Here is a 16,745-nt window from a genome sequence, read left to right as displayed (position 1 = left end):
ACTGGACAATCAATGTTTCGGACCCGAGCTAGGGGTCTGGATCGGGGAGGGCAGGGGGGGAAGGAGAGTGATCGAAGGCGCGGTCGAAGAGGAGTGTCTTGAGTCTCCAACACTGGACATGAAACACAACCTTCTCTCCAAGAGGCATTAGCACTACTAACTGAGCCAAGATCACAGACAATTCCTTCCAATCAATCAAACATTTAAAACAAAGGCTCCTGCCTGCAATGTTTTTGGAAAAATAGCTATTAAAGGTAAAAACAATACAAGCTATAATACAGGGTGACCAAAAGATCAGTGATAACTACCCATTATCTAAAAAAAACTTTAAGACTTGTTTGACATTATAATGATATCACAAACACCCTGTTCAAACAATTCAATTTTATTGTAAACCTGATAAATTACATTGTAGTATTTGCCTATCTCCTGAGCTATTATGCCTCAGTATTTGCTGTAATAATAATAATCCTAGCATTTAACATAGCGCTTTTCAAGTCTTCTAGACGTCTCAAAGCTCTTCACAGAATATACTGTAAAGTGAATTGACTGTATATTTATGGGCAAAATGTAGCAGCCAATTGCGCACAGCAGTGTCCCACAAACAGTCGTGGATTGAAGTGACCAATTTATTATTGTTTTTTTTTCTTGAGGGATTATTATCAAGCGTACAACTCTCATAGTACATTCCCTAAATTTATTTTACTGGTGGGAGGAGTGATGACCGAAGAACCATCTCATTACAACTTTTAGATTTAAAGAATCCAAGACAAAATATTTAAAATAAATTTTAGTTCTTGACCCCAATCTGACCCATACCTGGTATGGATGGCTCAATCTCCAAAACTGCAGCAAAGGAACTGTATCCTGGAAATTTCTATATGAACATTTTCCTATTTACAAAATTGCTTGCAGTATGATCTGAATGCCAAGTTTTCTCAATTGGTTTCCTTTCTGACCTGTTTTCTTCCCAGCAGCCGCTGCCTCCGCTCGGCTGGCTCTGACCTCCTGCTTGTCCCTCGTACCCCCGTACCCTCCGCTCCACCATTGGCGGCCACACCTTCACACCGCGCCCCAAAGCTTTGGAACTCGCTCCGCCAATCCCTCCGCCTTGTCCCCTTCTTCCCCTCTTCTAGATCATGATGGGAGACCTTTCGCTTGGACCATGCTGATGGTTAGATGCTACAGTACATTTGATTGGGACACATTTATCTTTTTGATATTGGTGACAAGCGCTGACCAGTCGGGCTGTGGGTTGACCCGGGCATTGGTTCTGACAGGGTTACCACAACCAGAATCGTGTGGTGACCAAGACGATGGAAATATGAATGGCACCTTTGCAATGCATAATGCAATCAGTTTATGACATCTGTGGCACTGCGGAAGCGAAACTTTGCGAAACCGAAAGTTGGGAGTTTGGTAATGTATTAGGACATCAGCGACTGCCTTCGAAGAAGTGCAGTGAATTCCCCCACATGCAGCATTTTTTTTTTGTGTGTGTGCGTGTGGTTATCTCACTGAGCATCATTTTGTCGTTGCTGTGACCCTGGGCGGATCGTACGATGAATACCGTTTCGCACTCGGACACCAAACTATAGATCAGTCGCCGAAGGATCGAATGAGCTTTGCCATCGCCCTGAGCAAAGCTGAAACAGAGGCAGCGATAGGTATTCACATGATCCTCACATGTATTTATCCTCAGGGCGCGGTGCCACATTGACAGAGAACCCCCTCACACACGTTATGGATTGGGAATCGGACAGATTGACGCCCTGATCATGAGCAGTGAGGGTCGCTTCGGGAGGTTTGACTTCACGATGGTTGTGACAGGATTGTTCCTGTACGTGGGAGACGTGGGTACCGACCTTTGGGTCGCGCTGTCCTTCTGGAGAGAAGGGAGGGTTGTGTGGTTCGCTTTGGTGTTGGGATCGATGCTCCTGGCAGCTGTGACCATCCAGATCTTCAGCCTGTCCTGGCATTGCGATGACCAGAAGCAATCTCGCCAGAATGGCTCAGAAAGCCAACCCCCCCCCTGCCACCATTATTGTCGAATGCCTTTTTTATGTCTGGGATTACTCCACGTTTTTCAGATGGGAATACCAGTGAGGTAGGTGGTTTCAATGACTTTGATTGGGGTCAAGAACTGTCCACCCTCCCCCCCCCCCCCCCCCCACCCCCCCATCTCTTTTTTTTTCTGAGGCTGAAGAGCCCCAACTTATTTCGTTGTTCTTCACTTAGACAAAACATTCCATTTATTTTACTGTGCAACCATCCTATTTACGCTAATAAAGAATGTTTTTCCAATTGATCTTTTTAAAAAAAATCTCTCAACTCCTCGCTCACTCGTCCACCTTAGTGGGACCGCGCTCGCGTGGTTCGAGACCTACTTAACCAATCGCCTCCATCTCATCTCGGCAAATGGTTTCTCCTCACGCTCCCACCTGTACCCCAGGGCTCCATTCTTGGCGCTCTTCTTTTCCTTATCTATATGCTTCCTCTGGGCAATGTCATCCGCATTGGGGTAAACTTCCACATGTATGTGGATGACACACAAATCTACTTTGCCTCCTCCTGTAGCAAATCCAGGTCCGCCGATGTTTTATCAGCTTCTCTGGCAGACAGCAGGGCCTGGATGAGTGTATACTTCCTGCAGCTGAATATGGACAGGACAGAAGCCATACTCCCTGGCTTGCGTCAACATCTTCACTCCTGCGGATTTAAACTCCTCAACCTCCCCACGCTCTCCCTCAGACTCACCGCAATCTAGGCGTCCAGTTTGACCCCCAGTTGTCCTTTGTTCCCCACATCTGACCAGGACCGCCTTCTTCCACCTCAGCTACATTGCCCACCTCAGACCGTATCTTACCCCAAATGCAGCCGAAACCCTCGTGCGTGCATTTGTCACATCCTGGTTGGATTACTCAAACGCACTCCTCACAGGTCTCCTCAACTTCACCGTTCAAAAGAGCCAACTCATTCAAAATTCTGCCACCCGCATACTGACCCGGACCAAACTCCATACCCACATCTCACCAGTTCTGGCCAGGCTCCACTGGCTCCCCATCACTGAATAGATAGACTTCAAGATCCTCACACTCATGTTCAAATCTATTCACTCTCTGGCACCTCACTAGCTTTCCGACCTCCTCACTCCCTAATCCACCATCTGGCGCCTCCGCTCGACTGGCACCGTCCTCCTGCTCATCCCTCGCACCCTCCACCCCACCATCAGAGGTTGTGCTTTCAGCCACCACGCTTCAAAACTCTGGAACACTCTGCCTTAATTCCTCTACCTTGCCCCCTCTCTCCCCTCTTCAAGTCTCACCTGAAAATTTTCTTCTTCAACCATGCTCATGGCCACCTCCCCCCTCCCCCTGACTCAGAGTCAGGCTCCGCCACTGTTAAGTGCTCTGAGACGCTACTTTGCGTGGAAGGCACTATATAAGTGCAAGTTGTTGTTTGTTGTTGTTAACCCATTGTAATAATAATAATCCTTGCATTTGATACAGCGCCTTATCATGTTGTTGACGTCTCAAAGCGCTTTACCCTGTAAAGTGAGATAGGGTGATCCTCGCTACACAAGCAGTAAGAAGCTTGCCAGTAGTGCTTTCAATGGCAAGCATGCAGTTTTAGTTGGTTAAACTCCATAAGTACTCCAACACATAGGGTCCTCAAGCCTTAGCTCTTACCAACCTTCATCTAATACTCTCAGGAATTAGGTAAGCAGGGTATGTCCCTCCATGGAGTAAGTGCATATTCTTTTCCAGATATTTCAGTGTGTAAGTACATACGTAGAACACTCAATCTGGTTTAGATACGTAAAAGCTTGGTGATGGGTTTCCATATGTGTCTGACAACTGGTTGACCAAAATAAACAGACCTGTGAAAACTGATGCAATCGAATTCCATCGTGGGCACACTTATAATATACAAAAGGTAAAATACTGCAGATGCTGGAAATCTGAAATAAAAACAGAAGTCGCTGGGAACACACAGCAAGTCAGGCAGCATCTATGGAGAGAGGAAAATTAGTTAACATTTCAGGTCAATAACCTTTCATCAGAAAGGTCTGGATATCACTTATAATATAAGCTCACCTGATGTGGAGTTAGATAGTGATGGCTGGAGTGGTGAATACTGTAGCTCAGCTATAATTCCTTTCATACTTCTATAAAATTGGTTATGTTTTATTTTCCAAATGTATCAAACAACATTGATGATCTCCAAAGTGGGACTGAATATAGAGATGAAAATCTGATAAAGGCAACAAACTAAAAGCCATTTATCACACACAAAACTAATATGGGAGAGAAGATGAGTCAAGTTTCTTGTTTCTTTGTTGCAGCATTCTATGATTTTATTTTAATAAAACCAGGCATCACCAAATACACATAAACACTAGAGTAAAGAAGGGAGATGTCTGTGGATGGATACCCCCAGCTTGGTGTCAGGCTCTGCTGCTGATAAAGCGCTCCGAGACTCTACCCCACATGAATGGCGCTATATAAATGCAAGTTGTTGTTATTTTACTCTTTTCAAAATTTTTGTAATCTTTCAAGTTTTTGACTTTTTAAAAAAATCTTTCTTTCACAGAGTGTATCGTGTTCTTTTAATTTCATGGGATGTCAACCCGACGTGAAAGGCGCTATGCAAATGTAATTTGTTGTTGTTGTTCATGCAGTATTTTGCCATTTGTTTTCTGTAATTTGTTTTGTTTGTTAATTTTTTGACCAGTTGATGAACTTAAGTGTTCTCCATTCCCACATACCTCCATTTTAAATGTGCCCACTATTGACTGGAAAAGAACGGGTACCGGTCAGGGAGAAAGTATTTTTTTTCAATTGGTAACTTTAACATATTAAAATGTTATTGTTAAACAAAAATAAAAACTCAATTTGTAACTGTTACTATCCAAACTTACTATTATTTTCCTGCTGAAGCGAAAATCCAATTATATTACTAACCTTAGCATTTAAAAGTTTTGTCTCCTTAATGGCTAGAAATGTTTTTTATTTTTTATATGCTTGAAGTTTCTCACCTACAATATTGATCTCCTATGTTGTAACTGCTCACATTTACCAAGTTCAAGGCTCCCTAAAGGACTTGTTTTTAAGCTATTATAGCAAGATCAAAAGATTTGGATGAAGAAGGCCCTTTGGCCCATTTGATCTCTTCCAGAATATTCACCCCAGCGTCTTCCTATTACAGCAATGAGCTGTTTTTTTAAATGAGTTCCAGTGTACTGGCCTCAACCGCCCTTTTCCTTTATATAATGTAAAAATTCCAGTTAGACACAAAAAATCCCAAAGGCTCCTTCCTGTGTCTCTTGTGTCTACTTTGATTTACCCTCCAATTGTGAAATGTTTTGCCCAAAAAATACCCAGTCAGTACACTTTACAATATAGATGTCTCAACGACGTGATAAGGCGCTATGTCAAATGCAACGATTATTATTATTAAATGTATTTGCATTGAGCAGAATTAAGACATGATTTCCCAATCTGACAATTCAATCTGGAATTTGCGTATATAATAACAAAATATATAATCCTTGCATTTGATATAGTGCTTTTCACATCTTCTAGACGTCTCAAAGAGCTTCACAGAATATGCTGTAAAGTGAATTGACTGTATATTGGTGGGTGTTTTTTGGGGGGTTTTTTCTTGAGGGATTTTTATCAGGCGTGTGGAGTACGAAAACTTGCCCAAGGTTTTGCCCTACCGGGAATCAGAACCCAGGTCACTCGCTTGCTTAAACACTGAGCTACAGGACTCCATAGTGATAAGATCAAAAGGATCTATGGCTGCAGCAACTGGCTGTGGGATTAGGTTTAGCAGTACAAAAAGGATGAGGGTGGAGATAGGGTGGGGTTTGTTGATCTACAGGATTCATTAACTGGGTCATCTTCAGGAGAATAATGTTCCATGTTGTGATAATTATTGTTCGTGATAGTTATTACATCATGCACCACTTCATATATTCTGCAGTCAATTTTTTTTTAGTTGAGAGATTTTGGAAAGTTTCCCTATACTTATTTTCTCATCAGTTTTTGCTTCCCTGTATTTTTAACTCTCTCTGTTTTTACACAGACTTGATGGGCTGTTCTGGGACTCTCGTGGGTATCTCCTATTACTGTTGGCCAAAAGTTACCAGGAATCAGCTTGTCTTTGTCATCTTTAGCCTAAATTTTAAACACATTTGTTACACTTTTTCTAAAAAAAACAACTCTAACGGATTTTAGATAGTGAAATCTTCAATTACATTTTAATTTTAANTTTTTTTACCAGAGTTAATAGTAATAATCCTTACATTGATACAGCACCTTATCATGCCTTTGAGACGTCTCAAAGCGCTTCACAGAATATATTGTAAAGTGAATATTCTGCTAAAAATAATTGTGAGGGCGAAACGTAGTTTAATGTTTCAAAAAGTTGTAATGTTTTGGGTTGAATCCCGATAACATTTGCTTGCAGTGACTAGAGAACAGAACAATTTGAAATCCAATAGCTTGTAGCAAAATGGGCAGTTTCAGGCGGGGTTGGACACACTATTGGCACAAAAGGGTTTGAATTTGCGTGAGCCAGACAGAGATGGTATTTGAAAATGGAACTAGTCAGTTGGATTAGACTGTCCTGTTCTTCTTTCCACCTTCCTACGTATACATAAGTCTTTTTTTACAACCAAGGCAAAATTGAAGGACAGTATTCAACTAAGGATTGGATTGAATTCAAATTCCTGTAATAAGCTTTAATTCATGATGGCAGATCAAATTATCATTAAGCAGTGTTCACACTTCACAAGGCTTTCATTTACAAATGACTGACTTGTCAATTGAGTCAGGCTAAGTATGCTGATCCATTGACTTTTGAATCCAAATTGAACATGTTTTTAAATAGATGTTTTTGAAGATTAAAAAAAATAATATGCATAGCTTGTCACTTAAACTCATTTTGACTATTGGTTGAATGCACCTTTAAATCTTTATTAATAATGCAGCTTTTTCTCCTTTTCTTACAACTACTTATTTTCCACTTCCAAATATCACACAGAAGCATCAGAAACAGCACCCAAAATGGGGTGATTAAACTATAATCTTTTGAACTCAGCAACTAACGGCTACTTATTAGAGTCTTAACATGCTGGGATTTCTAACAGGATTTCTTGTTAAAGAGACTACAAGTATGGCACAATTTAGTTTCATAGCAGAGTTCCCATGAGTCAGCATAATGTGTCTGACAAAGTTCAGTTACATATGTATGTGTGAAGCGATTTGAGACGTGATAAGGAGCTATATCAAATGCAAGGATTACTATTATATCAAAATCAAAGGATAATAGTACTGTAAGGAATCCCAACTGGGGTTGACTTATTGGTGGATCCCATTCTTCAGAGATTGTGTTGGAGCCAAATTCCAGTGGGTCAGCATCAAAAGCATTAGGTTCTCTCTAGGAGTCACACTTTACATCCTGAGCTGGGCTGATATGGATTATTGTGGTAGATTCTCCATTTCTTGGGTGGGGAAGACAGTTGTAAACCAAATAATTATTGATTAACCAACTGGATATCATGCCTCTTCCAAAGTGCATTTATGAAACAACTAGAAAATCAAACCAATGTCAGGTGATTACCAAGTTCATTATGTAGTTAACAACTATATATTTTTTCTTACATTTTCCTTTTTTTTAAATCCTCTTTTACTGAAAAGAGTGGGGTTTGTTTCTTTCCATGAGAAATTCACGAGTTAACTGTGGAAAACATGAAATGTTTACAGGCAAAGTAATAAATTGCCAAAAGTTACGTATAATGCTGGAATGTGGTGCAAAAGGAACAACATTCATTATTTATTATAAGGTAGGGCATTCGATAAGAATATAGCAGATCAGTGATCAGTGATCAGATGTCTGAACACGTTCAGCTTGTCTTGATAATAATAATAATAATCCTTGCATTTGATGTAGCGCTTTTCACATCTTCTCGACGTCTCAAAGCGCTTCATAGAATATGCTGTAAAGTGAATTGACCCTATATTTGTGGGCAAAACGCGGCAGCCAATTGCACACAGCAGTGTCCCACAAACAGTTGTGGATTGAAAATGACCAATTTATTATTGTTTTTTGCTTTGGAGGGATTATTATTAGGCGTGTGGAGTAAGGAGACTTGCCCAAGATTTCGTCCTGCCTGGAATTGAACCCAGGTGTCTCGCTTGCAAGGCGAATGCTCTAACCACGGAGCTACAGGACTCCTAATGAGGAATGAATGCATAAATGTAGATGAGCTTGAGGTTTGCTGGATTGAAATGGGTGCGTCACCCAGCATTGTGTTTTATTTCTGAATAGATTGGGTGTTCTGGAAGGAATGGAGAAGAGAGATTAAATTTATATAATAATAATCCTTGCATTTGATATAGCGCTTTTCACGTCTTCTCAATGTCTCAAAGCACTTCACAGAATAGACTGTAAAGTGAAGTGACCGTAAATTAGCTAAATATGTCAGCTTGGCTCAGTTGATAGCAATCTCATCAGTAAAGACTGTGAGTTCAAACTCTATGTTGGCACTTTCGGCTCTTGTTCTCGGCTGACATGCCAGTAGAGTGCTGGTGGAGTACTATAATATCAGACTTATCAATCTTCGGATGAGGTATTAAACTGAAGCCCCAGCTGCCTGTTCAGGTGGATGTTAACCCGAACCTCTGTTAAGCAATTTGAGGAAAGATGAAAGGAGTTTCTACCAGTGTCCTAGCCAACAATCTCCCCAAATAAATTTGATCATTCACTTCATGGCTGTTTGTGGGACATTGCAGTATACAAAATGGTTGCGTTCACCTTCAAAAATGCAGTCACACTTTACAGTCAATCCTGTGAAACACTTTTAGATATCCATTGGATGTGAAAGGCAAAGATTATTATTATATCTTAAGGTGGGATTTGAAAAGAAAGAGGGAAGGGGCGTGGCGGAGAGATTTCAGGAGAGAGTTCCAGAGAAAGTGTCTGAAGGCCAATTCACAGAGGGCATAAAGCAGACTGGAGTTGACGGAACATTAGAAAAGTCAGGTCTGGAGGTGACACAGGTACGGATGAAGATTTTGGTTGCAATGGAAGTAAGGCAATGACATTATGGAGATGGAGGAAATTGGATTGATTAGAGCCTAAATGACAAGTTTGAAGGAGAGCTGAGAGCTGAACGAAACACAAAGATTCCACGCAGGCTCCATGAGTTGGCTTGTGTTAGTTAATTATTATACTGTTGAAAAATGTCAACATGTTTAGTTGCTGTTTGGACATCGACTGGTCCATGGGTATGACTGCCCCTCCTCCACCCCGACTCCGTCAGAGCTGTTGAGCCTGAAGTTGGCAATGGATTTATGTTAGAATCCTGGATAATGGGATTATGGCTTTTATTAACAAAACAGTAAAGCTGATGTCCTGCTAACCAACATACTGATCCGCAGACTGGGATTGGATTGCACAGCATGAGCCTGCTTTTGGGCCCAAACATTGTGATAAGAATTGGGGAGGGGTGGAGTGGGGGTCATTGGTTCACTAGGTATTTTCGCTCCTTCAATTAATAATAAATGCTCCAGTCTCTTGCTCTGTGTCTAATTAATAATAAAGCTTTTCTTGATGCTGCTTTATCTTCATAAAATATTTTCTCACTTTTAATTTAAAGGATCTTTTTAGTACTGAAATGTGGATATATGACAGCATTTAAAGACCAAGATGATCACTGGAAAGCCATCTACCTAGCAACTGACCTGAGCATGTTGCGATTGTTTGAAGCATTTCTGGAAACTGCTCCTCAACTCATTCTTCAGACCTTCATCCTGCTGCAATATGAGCACAGAAATTATATTCAGTGTAAGTCTGTTATCTTCTAGGTAACAAAAGGTTTGCAGACTTCTTATGCTATGTGTATGCTGCATGTTTGGCTATGAATCACTGTGGGTTTTGGCGCTAGGGTCCACTGGCTCCCTATCGCCAAACAGATTGATTTCAAGATCCTCACACTCGTTTTCAAATCCATTCATGCCCTGCCATCTACATCTCTGACCGATTACATTTTGTCCATCTGGGACCAGGACTCTCTCTGCCTCCGCGTCCTCCTTGACTTCTCTGCTGCCTTTGATACCGTTGACCACCCTTCCTCTTCGACCGTGCCTACAATCACCTCCCCCCACCACCGAATCAATGTTGTGTTCCGCCACTGTCAAGTGCTCTGGGTCGCTACCCTGGGTGAGGGGCTGTTGTTGTTGGTGATGAAGATTCACTGGGAAATATGCAGTATAAATCACAATCGGACTGGAGCCTTGTGTTTTACAGAGAAATGCTATGTAATTGAAGTGATATTTTTCAGTTCAGACCTGACACCGAGGTCCTGTCAGCCGGTTCTTCAGGTGGACATTAATTTTTTTGCTCAGCCGGATATCTGACACATGAAGTAACCCATCATCATGCTTAAGAGTTTCCAAACCAAACTGAGAGCTCCATGTGTCCCACCTACACATGGAAATTCCCGTCTTTGGAATGGAGTATGCACTCTTTCCCTGGAGGGATCTATCCTGCTTTCGTGACATAATTTGAAAAACGAACAGGTTTTTCTGGTGTCTTGGTTAATAGTCATTCACCTCATCCATGTTTCATCCGAAGGTCGGCACCCCTGGCAATGCAACACACCACAAGCACTTGAAGCCACAACCTTCTGATTCAGAGGCGAGAGTGCTACCACTATGCCAGACTTTTAGCTGGTTGGATTCCTCTGGAATCCGCAGGTCTTGGCTCTTGCCTACCTGCTCCTAATACTCTCTGGGATTAGATAAGCAGGATGCATCCTTCTAGGGAGAAAGTGGACTTTCCATTCTAATAAATATCTCTAAAATGGCCGTATCTCTAAAATGGCCATGTATAAATGGGTTGCATGGACCTCTGATTGGTTTGGATTCTTTTAAGTGTGATGATGGATTTCCGCATGTATCAGACACCCGGCTGACCAAAAAAAAAGTACCACAGAGGGTTTCTGGAACAGGTCGTTCTGAAGTCTTACTTCTGAGCTTTGAGTGAAGGGGAATATCAGATGATGGGAAGCATTTTGTGTTTTCTGAGGTTAATATTGAGCCTGCAGTGTCTCTTGTCAATATTGTGAAGTATTGCACAATATGTGAATAATAATAATAATAATCCTTGCATTTGATATAGCGCTTTTCACGTCTTCTAGACGTCCCAAAGCGCTTCACAGAATATACTGTAAAGTGAATTGAATATTGACTGAATATTCAACAATGTCGCTGTGTTTTGTCTTTTGCAGATCTGTCCGTCATTGCATCATGCACATCCATTTCATGGGCAACCCTGGACTATTATGTGGCACTAAGAAAATCATTGCCCTTAAAAAAGAAGCTAGTTTGTGGATTGCCTTATGTGACCTATGTACTTTATAAGTGGCTGACACTTTGTTCCAAGATTTTAAGCATGACTCTACTGGCTACTCTTCACATCATTGGCATTGCTGCTTATGTGTCTGTCATGTGGATTATCATGATCACTTGGGTCTTGAAGCAGAACACCAAGTTTACAACTTCCAAATGCCAAGAATTTATTTATCGACTGGTTGTTAGCATTATCATGATTTTCACCTTTTTTAATATAAAAGGCCAGAATACAAGACTGTCCATGGGTTATTATTATGTACTCAGAATCGTTGAGACCTTTGTGATAGTTTTGTTGTGTTGGTTGTTGAAAGACCCATCATTTGATAAGGGTTATGATCTGCCGGTCAGCATAGTCATAGGAGTTACATTAGTTATGGGAATTTTTTGTCTTATTTTATATTATGTATTTTTCCAACCTAATAGTTATGCAAAAAACACAGATGTTGAGGAATCAAACAATTTGAACAATGGAACAGGCTCAGAGGTGTATTATGATGAGGTTGATGGAAACTTGTCTAATGGTCAAAATGAAAACAGTCAAAGGAATCATGAAGCTGACACATATCACAAAAGAAAATATTTGCGCCAAAAAATGTTTCTACTTGAATAAGAATCGAACACAATCCAAAATCACTCGAAATTTTGTTTTTCAAAGCAATAAAAGGAGAATTGATTGTACTCCCTGATCATTGTGGCTTTCTAGCCATCTCCTCTCCAAACACAAATAATGATATCTCACTGAGACAAGAGTTTGGTAATAATTGGATGTTTAATAACCTTTAATTAAACTTACTGCTGAGCGGACAGTGAGTTATAGAATATGCACAAGAGCAATTTCTGCCTGTGAGTTCATTGTCAACAACTTTTTCTGACCCAAGACAATACAATTTACACAACACCTTTCACAGAAAATATGAAGTGACACCATGTGGTGAATAATTAAACTGCATGTTGCCTTTTTTTGTAATGCATCCATCAGCAGAACTTCTGAAGGTGCAATAAATGTGGATCACTTGGCACGGGAGGATACGAGCTGAAGACTAATATGCCTTTCCACAAGGCTTTTCTTACAATGGTGACTGAATAAAGCGAAACTGCCGAAATCCCAAGTGTGCCAGACTATGGGCTTCTTCTGTGCTGTAAACTTTAATATGTTTGGGCTGTACGTTCTGCAAAAGGGTGCCGGAAATCCGAGTCTATATAAAACTGAAAGAAATGAGAATTGATATATTTACTTGGTAAATATATTTGCCAAAATGACAAATGGCTGTGGACACCATATGGTGTCACTTCATATATTCTGTGGAGCCAGTGTGGCATCTGACAGAATCCAGGTGAGGTAAAGCTCCACAAATATGGTTGCCTTGCTGGTAACCTCATGAGATGCTAATAACTGGAACAAGGCCACTTTCATGAGACTAAAGCTTTTAGTCTTCTCTGTTGCCTGGAAAAAAAAATCGAAACAAAAATAGAATAAATTTATTTTATAGAAAACTATGGCCATGGAAAATGAGATACTAAAGTAATAATAATCCTAATCCTTAGATTTGCTACAGCGCCTTTCATGTTGAGAGGACGTTCCAAAATGCTTCATGGGTTTTACTGTAAAGTGGACTGTGTGTTTTGTCGGTGAACAGTTAACAATAATTTATAATTATTTATAGTTGCTTTAAATCTCATTCTCCTGTTCTCTCCCCACCCTCCATATCCTTTGATATTATCTTTTCTCAACTATTCTTTTTTAAATGCTGTGATGGACTTGGCTTCTTCAGACACTAATGATAATGTGTTCTGTACTCTAACAACTCACTGTGTAACGCACATTCTTTCAACCTCTCAATTTTGCTTGCCTTGCTTGAATAGAAATCAATAATATAATAATAGATTTAGCACCTTTTCACACCATCTCAAAGGGCTTCACAGGATTTACTGTAAAGTGGTGTGACTGTCTGTGTTTTGTGGATGAAATAATGATCCTGTCAGAGTTGCAGGGAATGGTTTAAAACTGGGAGGCAGTGTTTGATGGAATATAACACCTTCCCGTTGAAGTGGACATTTGACCACTTTTTTACAAAAAATTCCCCTGGAGTACTTGATCATTCCCATTACCATAATGTTGCAGAACCTGATATTCCATGAGATTGGAATATCATTCTCCCCAAGATACCGTAACGGCATATGGTATAAAAATAGCTATTAATGTGTGGAAAATTATACACTTGAGTGGCAAAGCACAAAAACAGAGTGAATAAGTGGCAGGAAATTATACTGTGAGTTGACTCAGAATTTTGCTCCTTATGTGAGAACTAATGAAGGTAATTTTTCCAGCATTGCTTGGTGAAATCACCCTGGAGGAGTTCGATGTGTTGGGGATAGCACAAAAGCCGCTGGAGTTTTCTATTTGGGCCCACCATAGTATGTTCATAAAAAGTCAAATCATTTTGAATTGAATATTCAACTGTCCAGCTTAAGAGATAAAAAAAGGTTAAAACATGGCTCCAAAAATGGTTGCAAAATGTATTAACATGTTGAGGTGGTGTCAGCATAGAGTTTAATGACATCAGAGTAGACAATGGATGAAATGGGCGAACCTTTGTAATGATGAATCATCTATTTTGACAGACAAAAAGCATGCAAAATTCATGTAGACAAAGTTAGATTTATTATATGTATTTAAGAGCCAAAGTGTATTCTTTCCCAAAAGAGCTGTGTTTCATCATTTCATACCCTTTCCTTGAGTTAATAACAGTTATTTGATGACGAATGGTTGGGAATAATTATGATGGTGTAGTATTGATCTACATCCATAATGGAAAATGCAACATTAGATGTACTCCATTGTTGAAGCTTTGTTGAAATTCTTTTATCAAAAGCACTCTGGAATAATTAGGCGGTCAAGCAAAAGTCTGGTAACCCTAATTAAAAACGGGGAAAGGAATCCTTATAATTACTCCTTAAGGAATTAATGCATTTGTAAATTAACAACTGGCAGAAGGTTTTAAATGTAAAAATAGCATTATTCTGAAAAATAAAATATGAATAATATGAGCTCATTTAAAAAAAATCTATCTTATGTTCAAATTAGCGAGCCTGCTGTGTAAGAAGGATGGAATTCCCAGGAATTGTGTAAAGTTAACATATTTTTATCTAGTCTGATATGTGGTGGCAACAATGAGCTCACCTGAAAAGCATGCAGAGTGCATCAAAACTCTTTGGTCTATGAAACAGTAGTTGGTTTGAAAATAAACATGAGTGTAGTAATAGGTTCTTAGCTCAGATCAAATTCACAGTTCTTGCATACATGAAAGCCTTTTAAACATCAGCACTAATCGACCATTGTCAGAAGCACTCAATAAAGGCAGACAGTTGCAAGGGATTAACCAGTGTGTGAACTATCACTTCAATAGGCTGTAGCTTTATTCTTCTAGGCAGTAATGTGACTTTGGATAAGGGATAGTATAATAAACACAAACAAATTCTAATTTAATTAAAACAACATTTTCAACATTTCAACTTCAGACGTTTAAAATTGTTAATCTGAGCACTCTCAGTCTATTATATTTCTGAAGCATGCAAAGTAATTGAAGCCAAGTTCCTTCCTAATGAACTCCCAAGCATAAATGTGGCTTTAATTAGCACGACTGCAGGCCAGCCATGAGATGTGGTTGATATGAAAGGAATTTTGAACTGTCTTTTGACATCTGATTGCCTCATGGACAGAACATGACTCAAATTGGTTCGTTTGTGGGATCTGTGGTATTAAGAGCAGTATTATGATTCATGGATTTGCCCTTAATGCTTACTTGTTAAATCAAAGAAACCATGCTAACAAATTGCTCCTGTCAAAGATAGACGTTAGCGATAAAGGTTAATTACACACTTTCTGTTTACTCGATGATCAGATAAATGTGTCGCTTTTACAAAAAATGCTGTTTCTTCAGAGTTAAATGCTGGGTGTACTCAGGGGCAAGGACACACTGGCTCATCTCTAACATTGTGAATGTTCCTGAACATCCATCATGGAGGGGGCTAAAATTCAGTATTTGCAGCAGGATTCAAAAGCAATGTGTAGCTATCATTTAATGCTGGAATTGCGACAAACAGATGCACAGAAACTCTGCTCCAATGATCCTGGAAGGAATTCAGTGTGACACACATCCAGTTGTGGGAAGGATTTGATAATTATGAATCCTTCTTGAATTGTGTTGTAAATGCAACATTTTTGACCTCATAGATCATGTGAGAGAGAGAATGAGATGCGAAGTACAACTTTTTCTTATTAAAATGCCCAGAATGAGAAACGACAACAATTACTATTGAACCTTTGTCACTGTTATAGATGGAGAACTGGCTGTCTGCTGTATATACATGAATGTTTGGTGTCAACTGGTGCCAATTTGATGTCAGCTTGTTTCAATTGGAGACACTCTTGTCTCTGTAACTGTGGGTTCAAGACCCTCATTGAGACTTTGAGCTCATAATCCATGTTGACATACCATTGCAATGCTTAGGTGTAATGCATTGTCAGAGGTTCTGTCCTTTGGATGAGACATTAAACCGAGATGTCATCTGCTTGTTCAGGTGGAAAATAATAATAATATCAATCCTTGCATTTGATATAGGGCCTTATCACATCTTTGAGATGTCTTCAAGCGCTTCACAGAATATACTGTAAAGTGAATTTACTATATATTTTGTGGGTGAAACGCGGCAGCCAATTGTGTATAGCAATGTCAAACAAGTGACAAAATTATTATTTATTTTTTTCTTTTTTTTGAAGGGATTTTACTCCTGGAAAAACAATCTGCCAATTGATTAACAACTGAGTTCCTACTTATTGCAAGATAAACAGAGGCGTGTGGAGTAAGGAAACATGGCTAACAATTCGCCCTTCCTCGGAATTGAACCCAGGTCCTTTCGCTTGCAATGCGAGTGCTCTAACCACTCAGCTACAGGATGATAAAGATCCCATGGAATCTTCAAAAAGAGAAGGGAATTGCCCCTGGTGTCCTGGCCAACTATCCTGTAGATAATATGTATCATTTGCTTCATGATTGTTTGAGGGGCACACTTTGCTATGTCAAATTGGCTGCTCATTTGCTTACAAAATGCACATTAACTACACATTAAAATTCTGTGAAGTGCTTTGAGACATTCCAATGATTAAGAATGTGCCATATCGAACTCAAGGATTACTTTCTATTATAATTCCAGCGCTCTCAATGTTTTCATGTAGTAGTTTTAGGTGTGCTATGTTTTAGGTGAGCTCAATTAAACTGGAAACGGAGAAATAACTTTCCAACAAAAATAAGATAATATTTG

At 39.8% G+C, this 16,745-nt stretch overlaps 1 protein-coding gene across 1 annotated transcript; it reads left to right on the top strand.

Annotated features, from left to right (window-relative positions):
• The first annotated feature begins 1,416 nt into the window (after positions 1-1,416).
• On the top strand, positions 1,417-12,674 carry xkr9 (XK, Kell blood group complex subunit-related family, member 9). The gene is made up of 3 exons (XM_042332166.1): positions 1,417-2,107; positions 9,668-9,855; positions 11,300-12,674. Exons 1-3 carry the CDS (start codon positions 1,779-1,781, stop codon positions 12,031-12,033), a joined length of 1,251 nt encoding a protein of 416 aa, XP_042188100.1. The 5' UTR covers positions 1,417-1,778; the 3' UTR covers positions 12,034-12,674.
• The last annotated feature ends 4,071 nt before the right edge of the window (positions 12,675-16,745 follow it).

The sequence above is a fragment of the Callorhinchus milii genome, unplaced genomic scaffold, assembly GCF_018977255.1.
Source record: "Callorhinchus milii isolate IMCB2004 unplaced genomic scaffold, IMCB_Cmil_1.0 Scaffold2, whole genome shotgun sequence".
Classification (NCBI taxonomy): domain Eukaryota; kingdom Metazoa; phylum Chordata; class Chondrichthyes; order Chimaeriformes; family Callorhinchidae; genus Callorhinchus; species Callorhinchus milii.
The sequence above is the reverse complement of the archived record's forward strand: the minus strand, read 5'-3'. Positions and strand labels throughout refer to the sequence as shown.